General features: G+C 44.9%; 1 protein-coding gene across 1 annotated transcript in view; it reads right to left on the reverse strand.

Moving 5' to 3' along the window:
• The window catches only part of dcst2 (DC-STAMP domain containing 2), a 137,337-nt gene that overhangs the window by 42,203 nt on the left and 73,161 nt on the right, over positions 1 to 21,973 (reverse strand). The window contains exon 7 of the mRNA XM_087985117.1: positions 1,964 to 2,121. Within this exon, the coding sequence (XP_087841243.1) occupies positions 1,964 to 2,121 (158 nt within the window). The remainder of the gene's footprint in view (positions 1 to 1,963; positions 2,122 to 21,973) is intronic.

Below are 21,973 nucleotides of genomic sequence, written 5' to 3' on the forward strand. Positions count from 1 at the left end.
ATTAGATCAGATCAACGCAGGGAGGGTCTTTCTATTAGTGGGTGAGACTAGAACTCAAATAAGGGGGAGCAGGTTTCGGACTGAGCTGAGGAGGAAATTCTTCACCCAAGGGGTTGGGAATTCCCCGCCCAGTTGAGGCAAACCTCGTTGAGTGTTTGTTTAAAGGCAAGGATCTTTGAACAGTGAAGGGTTAAGGGTGAGAGTGCAGTTTCATGATAAAGGCCAGCCAAGATCTGACTGAATGGCAGGGCAGGCTCAAAGGGTCAGATGGTTTTATGGTTTTGTGGGCAGGTGTGATTCACACTGACCCAAGGTGAGTCTGACGGTTACAGAGCACTGGGTGCTGAGTTCATGTGTCTAATTGAAGAGAAAATATTTAGAAGTTACCAGGAGAGGTTTCAGACGGCAGGGGACGGGGGCGGGGGGAGGAAATAGGATCAGGTTGTTGAGGAGATGACTGGTGGAGCAGGGAAATGCGGTGGATGTGGTGTACAAGGATTTGTAGAAAGTGTTGGACATGGAACCGTGGGGTTACTCGGAGAGAGGTGAAAATCTCTGATTGTAGCAAACACACACACTCCCATTCATACACCTTCTCAGTAAGCACACACACAGACACTCGCTCTCACATACACACACTCTCACACACACACTCTCTCTCACATACACACACTGTCATGCACACACACACTCACACTCACACACACACTTTCTCACACACACTGTTTTACACTGTCTCACATACACTCTCATACACACACAGTCACACGTGCACACATGCTCTCACACACACACTCTCACACACACACTCTCACACATACATACAATCTCATGCACACCCTCAGACACACGCTCTCACACACACATACCCTCACACACACACCCTCACAGACATGCACTCGCACACATACACACACACAAACACACTCTCCCCTCCACCTACACACATACACACAAACACACACACACACCCTCACATACATACAATCTCACACAGACCCTCAGATACACACTGTCACACACACATAGCCTCACATGCACACCCTCACAGACATACACTCACACACATACACTCACACGCATACACACTCACCCTCAGACACACTATCTCTCACACACACACTCCCCCTCCCACCACACACTCACACACACAAACCCGCACACACTCTCTCTCACACACATACTCTCTCACACACATACTCTCTCACATACACACACTCTCACACTCTCTCTCACACATACTCTCTCTCTTACACACACATACTCTCTCTCACTCACACTTACTCTCATACACACACACACTCTCTCTTATACACATACTCTCACACACTCTCTCTCACATACACAGTCTCTCTCTCACATTCTCTCTCATAAACACAGTCTCTCTCACATACATACACTCTCTCACACACACATACTCTCTCACATGCACAGTGTCTCTCACATACACACACTCTCTCACACTCATAAACTCCCAGTAACACACACATTCTCTCTCACATGCACAGTGTCTCTCACATACACACACTCTCTCACACACTCTTACACACACTTTCTCTCACACACACTCTCTCACATACACACTCTCAGTCACACACACATTCTCTCTAATACACACATTCTCTCTCACACGCACATTCTCTCTCAATCACACCCTCTATCTCACACGCACACTCTCTCTCTCTCTCTCTCTCTCTCTCACATACGAACACTCACAAATTATCTCTCTCTCTCTCACGCACACACAAACCTCTGGCCATGATTTAACAAAAGCTTAATAGAGGTGCTTGGGGGAACAGTTGAGAGATAAGAGCTTAATGGACCAGAGAGGTGCAAAGGGTGAGTGTGAGGCGAGAGAGGTCAGTCTATGGTCAGTGGGATGTTCTGTGTGGGTGAGCCAGTGTACATACTGGGCACACAGATAAGGTATCCCAGCATGTGTGAGACCCCGGGCTGTACTCACATGGCCGGATGAATCTACATGCCTCCTGGAATCGCAGGGGGAGAATGGTACTTTTCCCAGTCTTTGCCCTCATGATGTCGATATCCACAAACTGTTTGGTGATGTAACAATTATCATAGTCATCTCGGAACAGGTAGTTTTTCCGATATACCAATGCCCTGAGGAGAGAATATCACCACATCAGATACTGACTGTCCCCGAATGTCAACACATCGGATATTGACTGTCCCCAATATCACCACATCAGATACTGACTGTCCCCCAATATCACCACATCAGACACTGACTGTCCCCAATATCACCACATCAGATACTGACTGTCCCCTAATATCACCACATCGGAGACTGACTGACCCCCAATATCAACACATCGGATACTGACTGACACCAATATCAACACATCAGATACTGACTGTCCCCAATATCACCACATCAGATACTGACTGACACCAATATCAACACATCAGATACTGACTGTCCCCAATATCACCACATCAGATACTGACTGTCCCCGAATGTCAACACATCGGAGACTGACTGTCCCCGAATATCAACACATCGGATATTGACTGTCCCCAATATCACCACATCAGATACTGACTGTCCCCGAATGTCAACACATCGGAGACTGACTGTCCCCAATATCACCACATCAGATACTGACTGTCCCCGAATGTCAACACATCGGAGACTGACTGTTCCCAATATCACCACATCAGATACTGACTGACACCAATATCAACACATCAGATACTGACTGTCCCCCAATATCACCACATCAGATACTGACTGTCCCCGAATATCAACACATCGGATATTGACTGTCCCCAATATCACCACATCAGATACTGACTGTCCCCCAATATCAACACATCAGATACTGACTGTCCCCCAATATCACCACATCAGATACTGACTGTCCCCGAATATCAACACATCGGATATTGACTGTCCCCAATATCACCACATCAGATACTGACTGTCCCCTAATATCACCACATCGGAGACTGACTGACCCCCAATATCAACACATCGGATACTGACTGTCACCCAATATCACCACAGTTCTGAAGAACTGTCTTGACAGATATGACACACTGTTTCTCTGTCCACAGTTGCTGGCAAACCTGCTGAGTTTCTCCAGCAATTTCTGTGCTTATCTCTTTCAGAAGCATGGCCTGCTTTGCTCTTCAGTGAGTGCTGTTATTAAATGCTATTATACTGACTGTCCCCGAATATCAACACATCAGATACTACTGTCCCCCAATATCACCACATCAGATACTGACTGTCCCTGAATATCACCACATCGATTACTGACTGTCCCCAATATCAACACATCGGAGACTGACTAACCCCCAACATCAACACATCAGATACTGACTGTCCCCGAATATCACCACATCGGATACTGACTGTCCCCAATATCACCACATCAGATACTGACTGTCTCGAATAACAACACATCGGATAATGACTGTCCACCAATATCACCACATCAGATACTGACTGTCCCCAATATCAACACATCAGATACTGACTGTCCCCGAATATCACCACATCGAATACTGATTGTCCCCAAAATCACCACATCAGATACTGACTGTCCCCAATATCAACACATCGGAGACTGACTGCCCCCAATATCACCCCATCAGATACTGACTGTCCCCAATATCAACACATCAGATAGTGACTGTCCCCGAATATCACCACATCAGACACTGACTGACCCCAATATCAACACATCGGAGAATGACTGTCCCCAATATCAACACATCAGTTACTGACTGTCCCCGAATATCAACACATCAGATACTGACTGACCCCAATATCATCACATCAGATACTGACTGTCCCCGAATATCAACACATCAGATACAGACTGTCCCCAATATCACCACATCAGATACTGATTGTCCCCGAATATCAACACATCAGATACTGACTGTCCCCAATATCAACACATCAGATACTGACTGTCCCCCAATATCATCACATCAGATACTGACTGTCCACCAATATCACCACATCAGATGCTGACTGTCCCCGAATATCAACACATCAGATACTGACTGACCCCAATATCACCACATCAGATACTGACTGTCCCCGAATATCACCACATCATATACTGACTGACTCCCAATATCACCACTATCAGATACTGACTGACCCAATATCACCACATCAGATACTGACTGTCCCCGAATATCACCACATCAGATACTGACTGACCCCGAATATCACCACATCAGATACCGACTGTCCCCAATATCAACACATCAGATACTGACTGACCCCAATATCAACACATCAGATACTGACTGTCCCCGAATATCACCACATCAGGTACTGACTGTCCGGAATATCAACACATCAGATACTGACTGTCCCCCAATATCACCACATCAGATACTGACTGTCCCCGAATATCACCACATCAGATACTGACTGTCCCTGAATAACAACACATCGGAGACTGACTGACCCCAATATCACCACATCAGATACTGACTGTCCCCGAATATCAACACATCGGATATTGACTGACCCCAATATCACCACATCAGATACTGACTGACCCCAATATCAACACATCAGATACTGACTGTCCCCGAATATCACCACATCAGATACTGACTGTCCCCAATATCACCACATCAGATACTGACTGTCCCCCAATATCAACACAACGGAGACTGACTGTCCCCAATATCACCACATCAGATAATGACTGTTCCCCAATATCACCACATCGGTGACTGACTGTCCCCAATATCAACACATAAGATACTGACTGTCCCTGAATATCAACACATCGGATACTGACTGTCCACCAATATCATCACATCGGATACTAACTGTCTACCAATAGCACCACATCGGATACTGACTGTCCACCAATATCACCACATCAGATACTGACTGTCCCCAATATCAACACATCAGATACTGACTGACCCCAATATCAACACATCAGATACTGACTGTCCCCAATATCAACACATCAGATACTGACTGTCCCCGAATATCAACACATCGGATACTGACTGTCCACCAATTTCACCACATCGGATACTGACTGTCCACCAATACCACCACATCAGATACTGACTGTCCCCAATATCAACACATCAGATACTGACTGTCCCCGAATATCACCAAATCAGATGCTGACTGACCCCAATATCACCACATCAGATACTGGCTGTCCCCAATATCACCACATCAGATACTGACTGTCCCCGAATATCACCACGTCAGGTACTGACTGTCCCTGAATATCACCACTTCAAATACTGACTGTCCCCGAATATCACCACGTCAGGTACTGACTGTCCCCGAATATCAACACATCGGATACTGACTGTCCCCCAATATCACCACATCAGATACTGACTGACCCCAATATCAACACATCAGATACTGACTGTCCCCGAATATCACCAAATCAGATGCTGACTGTCCCCGAATATCAACACATCAGATACTGACTGACCCCAATATCACCACATCAGATACTGACTGTCCCTGAATATCACCACATCATATACTGACTGACCCCCAATATCACCACTATCAGATACTGACTGACCCAATATCAACACATCAGATACTGACTGTCCCCGAATATCACCACATCAGATACTGACTGACCCCGAATATCACCACATCAGATACTGACTGTCCCCAATATCAACACATCAGATACTGACTGACCCCAATATCAACACATCAGATACTGACTGTCCCCGAATATCACCACATCAGATACTGACTGTCCCCGAATATCAACACATCAGATACTGACTGTCCCCCAATATCACCACATCGGAGACTGACTGACCCCAATATCACCACATCAGATACTGACTGTCCCCGATTATCAACACATCGGATACTGACTGACCCCAATATGAACACATCAGCTGCTGACTGTCCCCGAATATCACCACATCAGAAACTGACTGTCCCCCAATATCACCACATCAGATACTGACTGACCCCAATATCAACACATCAGATACTGACTGTCCACGAATATCAACACATCAGATACTGACTGTCCCCAAATATCAACACATCGGATATTGACTGACCCCAATATCACCACATCAGATACTGACTGACCCCAATATCAACACATCAGATACTGACTGTCCCCGAATATCACCACATCAGATACTGACTGTCCCCAATATCACCACATCAGATACTGACTGTCCCCCAATATCAACACATTGAAGACTGACTGTCCCCATTATCACCACATCAGATAATGACTGTCACCCAATATCACCACATCGGGGACTGAATGTCCCCAATATCATCACATCAGATACTGACTGTCCCTGAATATCAACACATCGGATACTGACTGTCCACCAATATCATCACATCGGATACTGACTGTCTACCAATATCACCACATCGGATACTGACTGTCCACCAATATTATCACATCGGATACTAACTGTCTACCAATAGCACCACATCGGATACTGACTGTCCACCAATATCACCACATCAGATACTGACTGTCCCCAATATCAACACATCAGATACTGACTGACCCCAATATCAACACATCAGATACTGACTGTCCCCAATATCAACACATCAGATACTGACTGTCCCCGAATATCAACACATCGGATACTGACTGTCCACCAATATCACCACATCGGATACTGACTGTCCACCAATACCACCACATCAGATACTGACTGTCCCCAATATCAACACATCAGATACTGACTGTCCCCAATATCAACACATCAGATACTGACTGACCCCAATATCACCACATCAGATACTGGCTGTCCCCAATATCACCACATCAGATACTGACTGTCCCCAATATCAACACATCAGATACTGACTGACCCCAATATCACCACATCAGATACTGACTGACCCCAATATCAACACATCAGATACTGACTGACCCCAATATCACCACATCAGATACTGACTGACCCCAATATCAACACATCAGATACTGACTGACCCCAATATCAACACATCAGATACTGACTGTCCCCGAATATCAACACATCGGATACTGACTGTCCACCAATATCACCACATCGGATACTGACTGTCCACCAATACCACCACATCAGATACTGACTGTCCCCAATATCAACACATCAGATACTGACTGTCCCCAATATCAACACATCAGATACTGACTGACCCCAATATCACCACATCAGATACTGACTGTCCCCAATATCAACACATCAGCTGCTGACTGTCCCCGAAGACCAACACATCGGAGACTGACTGACCCCAATATCACCACATCAGATACTGACTGTCCCCCAATATCACCACATCAGATACTGACTGTCCCCAAATATCAACACATCGGAGACTGACAGTCCCCGAATATCAACACATCAGATACTGACTGTCCCCGAATATCAACACATTGGATACTGACTGATCCCCAATATCAACACATCGGATACTGACTGTCCCCGAATATCAACACATCGGAGACTGACTGTCCCCAATATCACCACATCAGATACTGACTGACCCCAATATCAACACATCAGATACTGACTGTCCCCGAATATCACCAAATCAGATGCTGACTGTCCCCGAATATCAACACATCAGATACTGACTGACCCCAATATCACCACATCAGATACTGACTGTCCCCGAATATCACCACGTCAGGTACTGACTGTCCCTGAATATCACCACTTCAAATACTGACTGTCCCCGAATATCACCACGTCAGGTACTGACTGTCCCCGAATATCAACACATCGGATACTGACTGTCCCCCAATATCACCACATCAGATACTGACTGACCCCAATATCAACACATCAGATACTGACTGTCCCCGAATATCACCAAATCAGATGCTGACTGTCCCCGAATATCAACACATCAGATACTGACTGACCCCAATATCACCACATCAGATACTGACTGTCCCTGAATATCACCACATCATATACTGACTGACCCCCAATATCACCACTATCAGATACTGACTGACCCAATATCAACACATCAGATACTGACTGTCCCCGAATATCACCACATCAGATACTGACTGACCCCGAATATCACCACATCAGATACTGACTGTCCCCAATATCAACACATCAGATACTGACTGACCCCAATATCAACACATCAGATACTGACTGTCCCCGAATATCACCACATCAGATACTGACTGTCCCCGAATATCAACACATCAGATACTGACTGTCCCCCAATATCACCACATCGGAGACTGACTGACCCCAATATCACCACATCAGATACTGACTGTCCCCGATTATCAACACATCGGATACTGACTGACCCCAATAGCAACACATCAGCTGCTGACTGTCCCCGAATATCACCACATCAGAAACTGACTGTCCCCCAATATCACCACATCAGATACTGACTGACCCCAATATCAACACATCAGATACTGACTGTCCCCCAATATCACCACATCAGATACTGACTGACCCCAATATCAACACATCAGATACTGACTGTCCACGAATATCAACACATCAGATACTGACTGTCCCCAAATATCAACACATCGGATATTGACTGACCCCAATATCACCACATCAGATACTGACTGACCCCAATATCAACACATCAGATACTGACTGTCCCCGAATATCACCACATCAGATACTGACTGTCCCCAATATCACCACATCAGATACTGACTGTCCCCCAATATCAACACATCGAAGACTGACTGTCCCCATTATCACCACATCAGATAATGACTGTCCCCCAATATCACCACATCGGGGACTGAATGTCCCCAATATCAACACATCAGATACTGACTGTCCCTGAATATCAACACATCGGATACTGACTGTCCACCAATATCATCACATCGGATACTGACTGTCTACCAATATCACCACATCGGATACTGACTGTCCACCAATATCACCACATAAGATACTGACTGTCCCCAGTATCAACACATCAGATACTGACTGACCCCAATATCAACACATCAGATACTGACTGTCCCAGAATATCACCACATCAGATACTGACTGTCCCCAATATCACCATATCAGGTACTGACTGTCCCCCAATATCAACACATCGAAGACTGACTGTCCCAAATATCACCACATCAGATAATGACTGTCCCCCAATATCACCACATCGGAGACTGAATGTCCCCAATATCAACAGATTAGATACTGACTGTCATTGAATATCAACACATCAGATACTGACTGTCCCCGAATATCACCACATCAGATACTGACTGAACCCGAATATCAACACATCGGATACTGACTGACCCCAATATCACCACATCAGATACTGACTGTCCCCCAATATCACCACATCAGATACTGACTGTCCCCAATATCAACACATCAGATACTGACTGTCCCCGAATATCAACACATCGGAGACTGACTGTCCCCCAATATCAACACATCGATACTGACTGTCCCCGAATATTACCACGTCAGATACTGACTGTCCCCGAATATCAACACATCGGATACTGACTGAGCCCAATATCACCACATCAGATACTGACTGACCCCAATGTCAACACATCAGATACTGACTGTCCCCGAATATCAACACATCAGATACTGACTGTCTCTGAATATCAACACATCGGATACTGACTGTCCACCAATATACTCACATCGGATACTGACTGTCTACCAATATCACCACATCGGATACTGACTGTCCACCAATATCACCACATAAGATACTGACTGTCCCCAGTATCAACACATCAGATACTGACTGTCCCCAATATCAACACATCAGATACTGACTGTCCCCAAATATCAACACATCGGATATTGACTGACCCAAATGTCACCACATCAGATACTGACTGACCCCAATATCAACACATCAGATACTGAATGTCCCTGAATATCACCACATCAGATACTGACTGACCCCAATATCAACACATCAGATACTGACTGTCCCCGAATATCACCACATCAGATATTGACTGTCCCCGAATATCAACACTATCAGATACTGACTGTCCCCCAATATCACCACATCAGATACTGACTGTCCCCGAATATCACCACATCAGATACTGACTGTCCCCAATATCAACACATCAGCTGCTGACTGTCCCCAATATCACCACATCAGATAATGACTGTCCCCCAATATCACCACATCGGAGACTGACTGTCCCCAATATCAACACATAAGATACTGACTGTCCCTGAATATCAACACATCGGATACTGACTGTCCACCAAAATCAACACATCGGATACTGACTGTCTACCAATAGCACCACATCGGATACTGACTGTCCACCAATATCACCACATCAGATACTGACTGTCCCCAATATCAACACATCAGATACTGACTGTACCCAATATTAACACATCAGATACTGACTGACCCCAATATCACCACATCAGATACTGACTGTCCCCCAATATCAACACATCGAAGACTGACTGTCCCCATTATCACCACATCAGATAATGACTGTCCCCCAATATCACCACATCGGGGACTGAATGTCCCCAATATCAACACATCAGATACTGACTGTCCCTGAATATCAACACATCGGATACTGACTGTCCACCAATATCATCACATCGGATACTGACTGTCCACCAATATCACCACATAAGATACTGACTGTCCCCAGTATCAACACATCAGATACTGACTGTCCCCAATATCAACACATCAGATACTGACTGTCCCCAAATATCAACACATCGGATATTGACTGACCCCAATATCACCACATCAGATACTGACTGACCCCAATATCAACACATCAGATACTGACTGTCCCTGAATATCACCACATCAGATACTGACTGTCCCCAATATCACCATATCAGGTACGGACTGTCCCCCAATATCACCACATCGGAGACTGAATGTCCCCAATATCAACACATCAGATACTGACTGTCCCCAATATCAACACATCAGATACTGACTGACCCCAATATCAACACATCAGATACTGACTGTCCCCAATATCAACACCTCAGATACTGACTGTCCCCGAATATCAACACATCGGATACTGACTGTCCACCAATATCACCACATCGGATACTGACTGTCTACCAATAGCACCACATCGGATACTGACTGTCCACCAATACCACCACATCAGATACTGACTGTCCCCAATATCAACACATCAGATACTGACTGTCCCCAATATCAACACATCAGATACTGACTGACCCCAATATCACCACATCAGATACTGGCTGTCCCCAATATCACCACATCAGATACTGACTGTCCCCAATATCAACACATCAGATACTGACTGACCCCAATATCACCACATCAGATACTGACTGACCCCAATATCAACACATCAGATACTGACTGACCCCAATATCACCACATCAGATACTGACTGAACCCAATATCAACACATCAGATACTGACTGTCCCCAAATATCACCACATCAGATACTGACTGTCCCCAATATCAACACATCAGCTGCTGACTGTCCCCGAAGACCAACACATCGGAGACTGACTGACCCCAATATCACCACATCAGATACTACTGTCCCCCAATATCACCACATCAGATACTGACTGTCCCCAAATATCAACACATCGGAGACTGACAGTCCCCGAATATCAACACATCAGATACTGACTGTCCCCGAATATCAACACATTGGATACTGACTGATCCCCAATATCAACACCTCGGATACTGACTGTCCCCGAATATCAACACATCGTAGACTGACTGTCCCCAATATCATCACATCAGATACTGACTGACCCCAATATCAACACATCAGATACTGACTGACCCCAATATCAACACATCAGATACTGACTGTCCCCGAATATCACCACATCAGATACTGACTGTCCCCGAATATCAACACTATCAGATACTGACTGTTCCCCAATATCACCACATCAATACTGACTGTCCCCGAATATCACCAAATCAGATGCTGACTGTCCCCGAATATCAACACATCAGATACTGACTGACCCCAATATCACCACATCAGATACTGACTGTCCCCGAATATCACCACGTCAGGTACTGACTGTCCCTGAATATCACCACTTCAAATACTGACTGTCCCCGAATATCACCACGTCAGGTACTGACTGTCCACGAATATCAACACATCGGATACTGACTGTCCACCAATATCATCACATCGGATACTGACTGTCTACCAATATCACCACATCGGATACTGACTGTCCACCAATATCACCACAGAAGATACTGACTGTCCCCAGTATCAACACATCAGATACTGACTGTCCCCAATATCAACACATCAGATACTGACTGTCCCCAAATATCAACACATCGGAGACTGACTGAACCCAATATCACCACATCAGATACTGACTGACCCCAATATCAACACATCAGATACTGACTGTCCCTGAATATCACCACATCAGATACTGACTGTCCCCAATATCACCATATCAGGTACTGACTGTCCCCCAATATCAACACATCGAAGACTGACTGTCCCAAATATCACCACATCAGATAATGACTGTCCCCCAATATCACCACATCGGAGACTGAATGTCCCCAATATCAACAGATTAGATACTGACTGTCCCTGAATATCACCACATCAGATACTGACTGACCCCAATATCAACACATCAGATACTGACTGTCCCAGAATATCAACACATCGGAGACTGACTGTCCCCAATATCAACACATCAGATACTGACAGTCCCCGAATATCAACACATTGGATAGTGACTGATCCCCAATATCAAGACATCGGATACTGACTGTCCCCGAATATCAACAAATCGGAGACTGACTGTCCCCCAATATCAACACAACGGATACTGACTGTCCCCGAATATCACCACGTCAGATACTGACTGTCCCCGAATATCAACACATCGGATACTGACTGACCCCAATATCAGCACATCAGATACTGACTGACCCCAATATCAACACATCAGATACTGACTGTCCCCGAATATCACCACACCAGATACTGACTGACCCCCAATACCACCACTATCAGATACTGACTGTCCCCAATATCAACACATCAGATACTGACTGTCCCCGAATATCACCACATCAGATACTGACTGACCCCCAATATCACCACATCAAATACTGACTGTCCCCAATATCAACACATCAGATACTGACTGACCCCAATATCAACACATCAGATACTGACTGTCCCCGAATATCACCACATCAGATACTGACTGTCTCCGAATATCAACACTATCAGATACTGACTGTTCCCCAATATCACCACATCAATACTGACTGTCCCCGAATATCACCACATCAGATACTGACTGTCCCCAATATCAACACATCAGCTGCTGACTGTCCCCGAATATCAACACATCAGATACTGACTGACCCCAATATCAACACATCAGATACTGACTGTCCCCGAATATCACCACATCAGATACTAACTGTCCCCGAATATCACCACATCAGATACTGACTGACTCCCAATATCACCACTATCATATACTGACTGACCCCAATATCAACACATCAGATACTGACTGTCCCCGAATATCAACACATCGGAGATTGACTGTCCCCAATATCAACACATCAGATACTGACAGTCCCCGAATATCAACACATTGGATACTGACTGATCCCCAATATCAACACATTGGATACTGACTGTCCCCGAATATCAACAAATCGGAGACTGACTGTCCCCCAATATCAACACAACGGATACTGACTGTCCCCGAATATCACCACGTCAGAGACTGACTGTCCCCGAATATCAACACATCGGATACTGACTGACCCCAATATCACCACATCAGATACTGACTGACCCCAATATCAACACATCAGATACTGACTGTCCCCGAATATCACCACACCAGATACTGACTGACCCCCAATACCACCACTATCAGATACTGACTGTCCCCAATATCAACACATCAGATACTGACTGTCCCCGAATATCACCACATCAGATACTGACTGACCCCCAATATCACCACATCAGATACTGACTGTCCCCAATATCAACACATCAGATACCGACTGACCCCAATATCAACACATCAGATACTGACTGTCCCCGAATATCACCACATCAGATACTGACTGTCACCGAATATCAACACATCAGATACTGACTGTCCCCCAATATCACCACATCAGATACTGACTGTCCCCAATATCACCACATCAGATACTGACTGTCCATGAATATCAACACATCGGAGACTGACTGACCCCAATATCACCACATCAGATACTGACTGTCCCCGATTATCAAAACATCGGATACTGACTAACCCCAATATCACCACATCGGCTGCTGACTGTCCCCGAATATCACCACATCAGATACTGACTGTCCCCCAATATCACCACATCAGATACTGACTGACCCCAATATCAACACATCGATACTGACTGTCCACGAATATCAACACATCAGATACTGACTGACACCCAAAACCACCACTATCAGATACTGACTGACCCCAATATCAACACATCAGATACTGACTGTCCCCGAATATCAACACATCAGATACTGACTGTCTCTGAATATCAACACATCGGATACTGACTGTCCACCAATATCATCACATCGGATACTGACTGTCTACCAATATCACCACATCGGATACTGACTGTCCACCAATATCACCACATAAGATACTGACTGTCCCCAGTATCAACACATCAGATACTGACTGTCCCCAATATCAACACATCAGATACTGACTGTCCCCAAATATCAACACATCGGATATTGACTGACCAAATATCACCACATCAGATACTGACTGACCCCAATATCAACACATCAGATACTGACTGTCCCCGAATATCACCACATCAGATACTGACTGTCCCCGAATATCAACACTATCAGATACTGACTGTCCCCCAATATCACCACATCAGATACTGACTGTCCCCGAATATCACCACATCAGATACTGACTGTCCCCAATATCAACACATCAGCTGCTGACTGTCCCCGAATATCACCACATCAGATACTGACTGTCCCCAATATCAACACATCAGATACTGACTGTCCCCGAATATCACCACATCAGATACTAACTGTCCCCGAATATCACCACATCAGATACTGACTGACTCCCAATATCACCACTATCATATACTGACTGACCCCAATATCAACACATCAGATACTGACTGTCCCCGAATATCAACACATCGGAGACTGACTGTCCCCAATATCAACACATCAGATACTGACAGTCCCCGAATATCAACACATTGAATACTGACTGATCCCCAATATCAACACATTGGATATTGACTGTCCCCGAATATCAACAAATCGGAGACTGACTGTTCCCCAATTTCAACACAACGGATACTGACTGTCCCCGAATATCACCACGTCAGATACTGACTGTCCCCGAATATCAACACATCGGATACTGACTGACCCCAATATCACCACATCAGATACTGACTGACCCCCAATATCACCACATCAGATACTGACTGTCCCCAATATCAACACATCAGATACTGACTGACCCCAATATCAACACATCAGATACTGACTGTCCCCGAATATCACCACATCAGATACTGACTCTCACCGAATATCAACACATCAGATACTGACTGTCCCCCAATATCAGCACATCAGATACTGACTGTCCCCAATATCATCACATCAGATACTGACTGTCCCTGAATATCAACACATCGGAGACTGACTGACCCTAATATCACCACATCAGATACTGACTGTCCCCAATTATCAAAACATCGGATACTGACTAACCCCAATACCAACACATCGGCTGCTGACTGTCCCCGAATATCACCACATCAGATACTGACTGTCCCCCAATATCACCACATCAGATACTGACTGACCCCAATATCAACACATCGATACTGACTGTCCACGAATATCAACACATCAGATACTGACTGTCCCCAAATATCAACACATCGCATACTGACTGTCCACGAATATCACCACATCAGATACTGACTGTCCCCCAATATCACCATGTCAGACACTGACTGTCCCCAATATCACCACATCAGATACTGACTGACCTCAATATCACCACATCAGATACTGACTGACCCCAATATCACCACATCAGATACTGACTGACCCCAATATCAACACATCAGATACTGACTGTCCCCGAATATCAACACATCGGATATTGACTGACCCCAATATCACCACATCAGATCCTGACTGACCCCAATATCAACACATCATATACTGACTGTCCCCAATATCACCACATCAGATACTGACTGTCCATGAATATCAACACATCGGAGACTGACTGACCCCAATATCACCACATCAGATACTGACTGTCCCCGATTATCAAAACATCGGATACTGACTAACCCCAATATCACCACATCGGCTGCTGACTGTCCCCGAATATCACCACATCAGATACTGACTGTCCCCCAATATCACCACATCAGATACTGACTGACCCCAATATCAACACATCGATACTGACTGTCCACGAATATCAACACATCAGATACTGACTGTCCCCCAATATCACCACATCAGATACTGACTGTCCCCAATATCACCACATCAGATACTGACTGTCCATGAATATCAACACATCGGAGACTGACTGACCCCAATATCACCACATCAGATACTGACTGTCCCCGATTATCAAAACATCGGATACTGACTAACCCCAATATCACCACATCGGCTGCTGACTGTCCCCGAATATCACCACATCAGATACTGACTGTCCCCCAATATCACCACATCAGATACTGACTGACCCCAATATCAACACATCGATACTGACTGTCCACGAATATCAACACATCAGATACTGACTGACACCCAAAACCACCACTATCAGATACTGACTGACCCCAATATCAACACATCAGATACTGACTGTCCCCGAATATCAACACATCAGATACTGACTGTCTCTGAATATCAACACATCGGATACTGACTGTCCACCAATATCATCACATCGGATACTGACTGTCTACCAATATCACCACATCGGATACTGACTGTCCACCAATATCACCACATAAGATACTGACTGTCCCCAGTATCAACACATCAGATACTGACTGTCCCCAATATCAACACATCAGATACTGACTGTCCCCAAATATCAACACATCGGATATTGACTGACCAAATATCACCACATCAGATACTGACTGACCCCAATATCAACACATCAGATACTGACTGTCCCCGAATATCACCACATCAGATACTGACTGTCCCCGAATATCAACACTATCAGATACTGACTGTCCCCCAATATCACCACATCAGATACTGACTGTCCCCGAATATCACCACATCAGATACTGACTGTCCCCAATATCAACACATCAGCTGCTGACTGTCCCCGAATATCACCACATCAGATACTGACTGTCCCCAATATCAACACATCAGATACTGACTGTCCCCGAATATCACCACATCAGATACTAACTGTCCCCGAATATCACCACATCAGATACTGACTGACTCCCAATATCACCACTATCATATACTGACTGACCCCAATATCAACACATCAGATACTGACTGTCCCCGAATATCAACACATCGGAGACTGACTGTCCCCAATATCAACACATCAGATACTGACAGTCCCCGAATATCAACACATTGAATACTGACTGATCCCCAATATCAACACATTGGATATTGACTGTCCCCGAATATCAACAAATCGGAGACTGACTGTTCCCCAATTTCAACACAACGGATACTGACTGTCCCCGAATATCACCACGTCAGATACTGACTGTCCCCGAATATCAACACATCGGATACTGACTGACCCCAATATCACCACATCAGATACTGACTGACCCCCAATATCACCACATCAGATACTGACTGTCCCCAATATCAACACATCAGATACTGACTGACCCCAATATCAACACATCAGATACTGACTGTCCCCGAATATCACCACATCAGATACTGACTCTCACCGAATATCAACACATCAGATACTGACTGTCCCCCAATATCAGCACATCAGATACTGACTGTCCCCAATATCATCACATCAGATACTGACTGTCCCTGAATATCAACACATCGGAGACTGACTGACCCTAATATCACCACATCAGATACTGACTGTCCCCAATTATCAAAACATCGGATACTGACTAACCCCAATACCAACACATCGGCTGCTGACTGTCCCCGAATATCACCACATCAGATACTGACTGTCCCCCAATATCACCACATCAGATACTGACTGACCCCAATATCAACACATCGATACTGACTGTCCACGAATATCAACACATCAGATACTGACTGTCCCCAAATATCAACACATCGCATACTGACTGTCCACGAATATCACCACATCAGATACTGACTGTCCCCCAATATCACCATGTCAGACACTGACTGTCCCCAATATCACCACATCAGATACTGACTGACCTCAATATCACCACATCAGATACTGACTGACCCCAATATCACCACATCAGATACTGACTGACCCCAATATCAACACATCAGATACTGACTGTCCCCGAATATCAACACATCGGATATTGACTGACCCCAATATCACCACATCAGATCCTGACTGACCCCAATATCAACACATCATATACTGACTGTCCCCGAATATCAACACCTCGGATATTGACTGACCCAATATCACCACATCAGATACTGACTGTCCCCAATATCACCAAATCAGATACTGACTGACCCCAATATCAACACATCAGATACTGACTGTCCCCGAATAACAACACATCGGATATTGACTGACCCCATTATCACCACATCAGATACTGACTGACACCAAAATCAACACATCAGATACTGAGTGTCCCTTAATATCACCACATCAGATACTGACTGTTCCCGAATATCAACACATCGGATACTGACTGACCCCAATATCACCACATCAGATACTGACTGTTCCCGAATATCAACACATCGGATACTGACTGACCCCAATATCAACACATCAGATACTGACTGTCCCCGAATATCACCACATCGGATACTGACTGTCCCCAATATCAACACATCGGATACTGACTGACCCCAATATCAACACATCGGATACTGACTGTCCACCAATATCACCACATAAGGTACTGACTGTCCCCAGTATCAACACATCAGATACTGACTGTCCCCAATATCAACACATCAGATACTGACTGTCCCCAAATATCAACACATCGGATATTGACTGACCCCAATATCACCACATCAGATACTGACTGACCCTAATTTCAACACATCAGATACTGACTGTCCCTGAATATCACCACATCAGATACTGACTGTCCCCAATATCAACACATCGAAGACTGACTGTCCCAAATATCACCACATCAGATACTGACTGTCCCCGAATATCAACACATCGGATACGGACTGACCCCAATATCGCCACATCAGATATTGACTGTCTCCAATATCACCACATCGGATACTGACTGTCCCCGAATATCACCACATCAGATACTGACTGTCCCCGAATATCAACACATCGGATCCTGACTGTCCCCAAATATCACCACATTAGATACTGACTGTCCCCGAATATCAACACAACAGATACTTACTGTCCCCGAATATCAACACATTAGATACTGACTGTCCACAAATATCAACACATCGGATACTGACTGTCCACGAATATCACCACATCAGATACTGACAGTCCCCGAATATCAACACATCGGATACTGACTGACCCCAATATCAACACATCAGATACTCACTGTCCCCGAATATCAACACATCGGATACTGACTGACCCCAATAACGCCACATCAGATATTGACTGTCTCCAATATCACCACATCGGATACTGACTTACCCCAATATCACCACTACAGATACTGACTGTCCCCCAATGTCACCATATCAGATACTGACTGTCCCCGAATATCAACACATCGGATACTGACTGACCCCAATATCAACACATCAGATACTCACTGTTCCCGAATATCACCACATCGGATACTGACTGTCCCCGAATATCACCACATCAGATACTGACTGTCCCCCAATATCACCACATCAGATACTGACTGTCCCCAATATCAACACATCAGATACTTACTGTCCCCGAATATCAACACATCAGATACTGACTGTCCCCAAATATCACCACATTAGATACTGACTGTCCCCGAATATCAACACATCAGAAACTTACTGTCCCCGAATTCACCACATTAGATACTGACTGTCCCCGCATATCAACACAACAGATACTTACTGTCCCCGAATATCACCACGTTAGATACTGACTGTCCCCAAATATCAACACATCAGATACTGACTGTCCCCAAATATCACCACATTAGATACTGACTGTCCCCGAATATCAACACATCAGATACTTACTGTCCCCGAATTCACCACATTAGATACTGACTGTCCGCGAATATCAACACAACAGATACTTACTGTCCCCGAATATCACCACGTTAGATACTGACTGTCCCCAAATATCAACACATCGGATACTGACTGTCCACGAATATCACCACATCACATACTGACAGTCCCCGAATATCAACACATCGGATACTGACTGACCCCAATATCACCACATCAGATACTGACAGTCCCCGAATATCAACACATCGGATACTGACTGACCCCAATACCAACACATCAGATACTCACTGTCCCCGAATATCAACACATCGGATACTGACTGTCCCCGAATATCACCACATCAGATACTGACTGTCCCCCAATATCACCACATCAGATACTGACTGTACCCGAATATCAACACATCAGATACTGACTGTCCCCAAATATCACCACATTAGATACTGACTGTCCCAAAATATCAACACATCGGATACTGACTGTCCACGAATATCACCACATCAGATACTGACAGTCCCCGAATATCAACACATCGGATACTGACTGACCCCAATATCACCACATCAGATACTGACAGTCCCCGAATATCAACACATCGGATACTGACTGACCCCAATATCCCCACCTCAGATACTGACAGTCCCCGAATATCAACACATCGGATACTGACTGACCCCAATATCCCCACCTCAGATACTGACAGTCCCCGAATATCAACACATCGGATACTGACTGACCCCAATCTCGCCACATCAGATATTGACTGTCTCCAATATCACCACATCGGATACTGACTTACCCCAATATCACCACTACAGATACTGACTGTCCCCCAATATCACCATATCAGATACTGACTGTCCCCGAATATCAACACATCGGATACTGACTGACCCCAATATCACCACATCAGATACTGACTGTCCCCGAATATCACCACATCAGATACTGACTGTCCCCGAATATCACCACATCAGATACTGACTGTCCCCAAAATCAACACATCAGATACTGACTGTCCCCGAATATCAACACATCGGATACTGACTGACCCCAATATCACCACATTAGATACTGACTGTCCCCGAATATCAACACATTAGATACTGACTGTCCCCAAATATCAACACATCGGATACTGACTGTCCACGAATATCACCACATCAGATACTGACAGTCCCCGAATATCAACACATCGGATACTGACTGACCACAATATCACCACATCAGATACTGACTGTTCCCGAATATCAACATATCGGATACTGACTGACCCCAATATCACCACATCAGATATTGACTGTCTCCAATATCACCACATCGGATACTGACTTACCCCAATATCACCACTACAGATACTGACTGTCCCCCAATATCACCGTATCAGATACTGACTGTCCCCGAATATCAACACATCGGATACTGACTGAGCCCAATATCAACACATCAGATACTGACTGTCCCCGAATATCACCACATCGGATACTGACTGTCCCCCAAATATCACCACATCAGATACTGACTGTCACCAATATCAACACAT

The sequence above is a fragment of the Chiloscyllium plagiosum genome, unplaced genomic scaffold, assembly GCF_037043375.1.
Source record: "Chiloscyllium plagiosum isolate Xiang-an unplaced genomic scaffold, Cpla_swu_hap1 HiC_scaffold_50, whole genome shotgun sequence".
In the NCBI taxonomy this organism is placed as follows: Eukaryota; Metazoa; Chordata; class Chondrichthyes; order Orectolobiformes; family Hemiscylliidae; genus Chiloscyllium; species Chiloscyllium plagiosum.